At 33.2% G+C, this 6,754-nt stretch overlaps 2 protein-coding genes across 5 annotated transcripts in view; one reads left to right on the forward strand and one right to left on the reverse strand.

The window, feature by feature from the left end:
• Window positions 1-2,898, forward strand: part of LOC112593502 (cerebellar degeneration-related protein 2) — a 37,132-nt gene extending 34,234 nt beyond the window's left edge. For all 4 annotated transcript variants that reach the window (XM_025337902.1, XM_025337900.1, XM_025337904.1 and 1 more), the window contains one exon: window positions 1,173-2,898. In XM_025337902.1, the coding sequence (XP_025193687.1) occupies window positions 1,173-2,495 (1,323 nt within the window). In that variant the 3' untranslated portion in view covers window positions 2,496-2,898. The remainder of the gene's footprint in view (window positions 1-1,172) is intronic.
• Window positions 2,899-4,992: 2,094 nt separating this feature from the next.
• Window positions 4,993-6,488, reverse strand: LOC112593831. The gene is made up of 3 exons (XM_025338417.1): window positions 6,387-6,488; window positions 5,106-6,305; window positions 4,993-5,025 (listed from the first exon to the last, which is right to left on the reverse strand). Exons 1-3 carry the CDS (start codon window positions 6,486-6,488, stop codon window positions 4,993-4,995), a joined length of 1,335 nt encoding a protein of 444 aa, XP_025194202.1.
• Window positions 6,489-6,754: the final 266 nt, after the last annotated feature.

Genomic DNA, 6,754 nt, shown 5'->3' on the forward strand with positions numbered 1-6,754 from the left:
AGATCCAGACTCTTTGACATTTTAAATCGGGTCACGACGTGTTAGACAATTTTAGGCTAATAGTCATAGACTCATAGTGTATATATTACAATAGGTAAATATATATTCAAACTCGTATGCCGAAAGAAAACCAAAAACAGTTATACCCATGCCCTCGCCAATTAATAAATCACAACTCGTTATTAGGAGATCGTTTAACAAAGCTCAATACCATCGTGATCAATTTAAAAGGTGGATTAATGATAAAGTCAACTTCATGACCTAATCAATAATGTAATCAATAATGTACCTATACGATTTTTACTGCTGGAAATCGGTGAAATCCAAAAACGCAAATCGTCTATTTTTTTCGATAGACCAAGAGCGCGAATTCATTTTGCGCTTTTGTACCTTAGTAGTGGAATAAAAGCAGAAAAATAAATATTGTATCCGATGGCCGTTTCACTAAAAGTTTCATTAAAAAAATATTAATTATTAAATTAAATTAAATATATAATATTTTTATAATTCAAAAATACATCAACAGTGATCTAGTTTAGTTGAAGTTTAGTATTATCGTATCGTATTTTATTGTAACGAATTACGGTGAAGGTTGATAATCATTTAAGATAACTACACAATATATACAGTATAAACTTTAAAATTATAAAAAATGGTATTTGACTTGATAGTTGATATACGTTATAACAATATAGATTATTTTATGACTTAAGATTTATTTTTAATTGAAACATATTGTTGGAAATTCAAGTGAAATATTTTAAATCGTATATTATCAGATAACTATTAATAACTATATGATTTTAATAGAGTACACTTTATTTTTGTAAAATTTATTTGCGCTTATGGTTTGTTAAAAAGATATTTTTTTTTTTTTTTTACGCGCTTATGTTATATTTATTTTTGAGCTTTTTAATTGCGTTTGGGTCATATTTGGCGTAAATGGGTTACAACCACGAAAATGAATAAGCAAATAATAGGATTATGATAAAACTGTGTCGATAACCTATTACGATATTTATACATCGCAGGTATTCTAGTAATATTTTTACCCCACACCCACTGACTTAAATCATTCTAGGCGGTCCGAACATACGCCTTAAAAGTGATAGACCATATATAGAACCATATCTACTAATGTGTTTTTACTGTTTGTTTTTATCGCGGCGAAGGAGACGTTGGGTGAGAACTATTCAGAGGACAATCCTTACCGAATATTGGTGGACAAATACGAGGCACTGTTGAAGATCCAACAGAAGCACAACGCGTTCACGCCGATGGTGCCGTCGACCAACGTCAACAACAACAACGTGGGCAACAATAAGGACGTCCAGAACCGAGGCATATCGTTGCACGAAGAGCTACAGATGTCTGGGCAGTTCTCGTCGTTCAATGGCAACGCGTCGGATAGCGACGACAGCAGCGACGATGGCGGCCTACCGACCAGCGGACGGGCGGCACCCGGATCCGGAACTACCGGGGACGGGGGGGCCGCGTGTAAGTATTCCGAGGCAGAGACGACGTCGTCGTCGGGCTTCTCGGACGAGACGAGCAACAAGGGCACGCAGACCGAAACGTTCTTCACCGGTTCGTTCCTGTGCACCATTTCGGACGGCGACGACTGCCGGTTCAGCATCTACGACGACGCCAGCCCCGTGGAGAGCCGGTTCCGGAAGACGCCCGAGTACCGTCAACTTTTCCGTGAGATATTCGCCGTACTCAAACGGGCGGCCGAGGCCAAGGACGAGGGCGAGAAACTGCCGCTGCTCCAGGACGACGACCGCGGATACGAGGGCGACGACGGCGACGACGCTACCGACACGCCCACCTGCGGCCGCTCGTCCGCGTCGACGGCTGCGACGCCGCGAGTGCCACCGGCCACGCCGGCCTGCGAGCACAACCCGTTGATGTCGACCATAGAGTCGGAGACGGTCGAACGGCGCCCGACCACGCCGCCGCCAGCACAGCGAAGGCAACGGGTGGATGACCAACAGCAGCGACCACCGGCTACCGCGGCCGAACAGCAGCCACAGCACCAACAGCAACAGCAGCAACAGCAACAGCACCAACAGCAACAGGAACAGCAGCAGCAGCAGCAACAGGAACCACGCCGTCGCCGTCGGGACATCATCGAGGAGCTGGCGTCCACGGTCAAGCACAAGAAACACGTCCGGCACCGCAAGTCGACCGCGGCCAGTCAACAGTCCAAGGACATCAGCCACTTGTTGGACTTCAAGTGGACCGACCAGGTGACGCGCCGACAGCCCAGGAGCGGCAGCGGCGACAGGCCGTCGTCGTCGCACAGGTCTACGTGGTGCGCCGCCCCGAAGGACGACGCGGAATCGTCGCCCGCCGCGGTCCAGCCGTACGCCAGCGCCGCGTCTCAGGAAGTGGCCAAACTCAAGCTACTGGAGAAGTCGTACGCCGAGGTGTTAAGACTGAGGAAAGTGCCACCGACGTCGTCCAACAGACCGCAATCGCAGTACCTACATTAACTGGATCGTGTGATGATGATTTTTCGCTAATATGGGTTATGATAATTTGTTAACTCTACTACGTATTTAAATTTGTTTTTTCAAATCCTTTATTCCTATAATATTATAAGCCCGTCAAGGGGTTGAACAAAAAAAAAATAAAAAAATTAATTTAAGACTATTGAAAAATCTCCCCGATAATTTGTGATCCAGTGGGATTTTGATTGCTCCATTAATAATATTGTTATTTAAATTTTTTTTTTTAATTTTATTATTATTATTAATGTTGATAATTATGAAACCTATATATATATATATATATAGTATTAGCGTACCTCTACTAAATTTGTTTCCACCGTTGGTTTTTTTGTATTCATAATATTAATAACGATATTACTTAAACATTTTTTTTATTCTTTGAGACAAAAATTAAGTTATATTATTATATTGTGATGCATGCGTCATATAAAAAAGATTTGTGTTTTTGGTATATTTATTTACTTAATATAACTTTGATGAAATAATATTTAATTTTGTTTTTTTAATAACCTTTAAAATGATAAAAACTATTATTATTATGTACATAAATAAGTTTGAAAAGAAAATTGAACTTAACATATTGTTTTAAACGATAATTTCAGTTATTATTTTACAAACCTTTTTTTACACTTCAACCTTCAGCCATTCAACATAATACTACGGTGATATATAAAAAAAATTACAAGATAATTTCAAATTATTTGAATTTGTACGACATTTAACATAATTTAAAACAATATTGAAGTGCTAATAAAAATGAACATTTTCATAAATTAAAAGAAATATGTGCAAAAAACTAAGTAGAGAGTGAAGACATGAAGTAAAATTAATATTGAAACGATAATTAATTTCAGAGAGTTGCTTTGCTTTGCCGTTTATCTGTTTAATTACATTTACAAAGTAGATATGTATAATATACACCTATACACCAGTCATGACTCATGTTTTAATCGTTAAAATGTTAAATGGTTTTATAAACTTATCAATGCATATAAGATATTAACTTAAATGCAAAAAATATAATTTAGTGTTCATAATTTTAACTGATCTTCTTACTATGTACCTATACATTTTAATTATAGTTATTTTACTTTCCTAAAGTGTTTACAGACACAACAAAAAAAATCTAAAATAATTACCAACCTAATATTTATAAAATATATTATTATGAGTTGCAAGAATCGTACTTTACAGCTGTTATATTTTATACATTTTAAACAATCGATTTTATTGTAAAGACGTCGTTCAATATTGTAAAAATATGTATCTTAACTAATTTAAATTGATTACAGTCGTAGTTGAATTTCGTGTTCAGAAAATTCAATGATTTAAAATTGCCAATTGACATTAATTAATGTATGCATGTTTTATAAGACAATTGAATAACCGACAAGGCCATTTTAAACATCTTCATTATTTGCTATGCTAATAATTATATTATATTATACTTACAGCTAACACAAACTTTTAAAAATTTACATTAGATCAACATTGGTTTCTTCGTTATAAATATAAAAATATATTTAATTGGACCGAAGTTTAAAATTATAACAATCCGTATTTTAGTAGGTATGAAATTTCTTAATTTATTTATTTTTTTGATAACTAATACTAGAAGTCGCATATGACGTTAGTACGTTACTAAAAATCTAAAATTAAATAATATAATATTTACCTGAGTGACATCTTATAGGAATTACTTCGATAACAATTTTAACAGTCTACCAATTTCCAAAATATCGATTATAAAATAATTTTGTTAAAATCAAACAGTACTCTATACGTGAACTTGAAAATGAGAACCTAATTATTTATTAATCATCATAGTATATTATATTCCATGATCGCATACAATTAAAAGCCGTCTTTTTTTAATTTACCTATGATTAATTCTTAAAAATGATTATTAAACATTTGATAAATCACGCATGAACACTGACTACTTTTTAAGCGTTTATCTTTCAAATATTCTGATCCACTGTAGTCTGAGACAGGGTTGGACTGAGTCTTTAAATCGGCCCGGGCTGAAAAATTTTACCGGCCCTACCAAAGTAAAATTATTTTACATTCATACTAAAACAGAGAAAATGGTCTGGAGGACACCAATCTCAATTTTTATTTCAAAATTGAATTTATTACATTCATTAAAATTTAAAACTTAAAAGATTGGTTAAACAATAAATAATTATCAACCCTTTATTAAATATAAAATATAAAATGTCTACAAATTATTATTAACATTTGTAAGTACACGTTAGCATTAAACCGTGTATCAGAATTCATACTCTCTGATGTCGAAATATTAAACAACGTTTGACATATTTGGACAAATATTGAATTTTGAGAGTCATTTAAAGATCCAAAAACTTTCCTTAACGATTTTTCTTTCGACCACCATCTTGTCTCACCTAACGTACTTATGAAATTAATATTTTTACCTTCTGTCGTATTTTTCCAAAAATTCATTCGTAAATATGATTCACGAACGAATACTGCAACTTTGTTCAATAGACTAAAAAGTGAAATAGATTCATTCGTTTTCTGAGTTACATCCGATATAACCAAATTTAATACGTGTGCATAGCACCATACATGAAGTTGTTTGGGTGCATCATCAGTTAACCACTTAGTGAATCCTTTATATTGGCCTTGCATGTTAGCTGCACCGTCAGTTGAGTTCCCAATACACTTTGTAATATCTATATTTAATTTGTTTAACTCATTTGAAACAAGTTCGTGCATATCTTTACCTTTGCCCGATTTACAATTAACAATGCTTACAACTCGCTCATGAACTTGGTTATTTACGTATCTAACTACAATGGAACACTGGTCGACTACATTGATATCCTGCGTGGTATCAATTTGAATTGTAAAAAAATTGGCTCGATTAATTTCCTCAGATATTTTCTGTTTTATTAGTTTAGTTATTCCTTCAATTATTACGTTGGCAGTAGTTTTCGAAAAAAAACTAACAAGATCGCCTCGTCCTTTTGTATTTTGGTTTTTGTGTATTTTTTTACTCTTATCGATGCATTTTTGCACGTGGTTGTTTAGTATAGGATCAAATTTTGAAATTAACATTAATATTTCAAGTAAATTTCCATGATCTAATGAATTATTATCCAAAGTATACGCTGCTTCATTAGCACCACGATAACTAAGACCCCTCTTGCCAATCATTTTGATTGTCTCGATAACACGTTCCAAAATATTTCTATTATTTTGTATTTCTCTGAGTTTTATTTCTCTTGCTTTACTGAAATAACTTATGATATCTTTATTGCTTTCAAACATCAAAAATGATTCTAAATTGTTAATATGGGTTTTGCTAATTTCGTGTTCCTTAATTCTGTCATAAAAATGCTTAGTTACACCACTATAACCAGTTACAAAAATACTTTGATCGTCTTTTAACCCAAATCCTATACAAATCCAACAAAAAAATGATTTTCGATCACGACTATAACTTATCCATTTTCTAGTATCTCCCATTTTCTTATTTGTAAAATATACTTTATCCGTATTAAAATCAATATCATTGGGTTGACAAGGGTGATAATTTAAAAATTGGTGAATTAATTCCTTGGAAGGTTTTTCATAAAAGTCAACATTAGTTGTAATATTACTTAAGTCATCGGAAACTACCTTGTTATCGACATCTAAATTTTGAGAATCAACTTTTATACTTTTTATATTTTTAACATCTATTACATCTATCTTGTTTAGTGTATTTAAAATATCTGTTTCATTTGTCTTGAGGTTATTTTGGTCATTATCTATTTCTTTAAGCTTTGGCAGATCGTCATTAGTATTTTTATTTAATGCATTTATTGTAGTAAAAGATTTTTGAAACATATCTATAATTTTAACACAACTGCCTGCCTCTATTTGTAGTTTTTTTTGTTTTTTTTCTCTAATTTTTTCAGCGCCACCTTTAGATTTTCTCTTATAGTTATTCGAATGATCTTCCATTTTACTATCAAATAATAATAATATAAATAAATATGATATAATTAAAAATGTAGAATCGCACTGTATTATTTCTATATCCCGAAATTCAATATTTCTATTTTTATATTTTGAAACTTAATTTTACTAGTGAAAAGTTATTCGATGTTCACAATTATTTACCAATACAAACATTTTATTTTTGATATTAGATTTATATAGAAATATGTGATTTTTGTGCTCAAGACAATAGACGTATCAGAATATCAATTTAATGTTATTTTTTTTTT

Source organism: Melanaphis sacchari, unplaced genomic scaffold (assembly GCF_002803265.2).
Source record: "Melanaphis sacchari strain LSU unplaced genomic scaffold, SCAv2.0 Contig20_pilon_pilon, whole genome shotgun sequence".
Taxonomy (NCBI): domain Eukaryota; kingdom Metazoa; phylum Arthropoda; class Insecta; order Hemiptera; family Aphididae; genus Melanaphis; species Melanaphis sacchari.

Bases quoted from the DNA above. Each gene is read 5' to 3' on its own strand.
- LOC112593831 (XM_025338417.1), bottom strand. From the start codon at position 6,488: ATGGAAGATCATTCGAATAACTATAAGAGAAAATCTAAAGGTGGCGCT. The intron at 6,306-6,386 runs GTTAAAATTATA...GATCTGCCAAAG, and splicing joins AAATAGAGGCAGGCAGTTGT to CTTAAAGAAATAGATAATGA. The intron at 5,026-5,105 runs GTATGGTGCTAT...TTCACTTTTTAG, and splicing joins ATGCACCCAAACAACTTCAT to TCTATTGAACAAAGTTGCAG.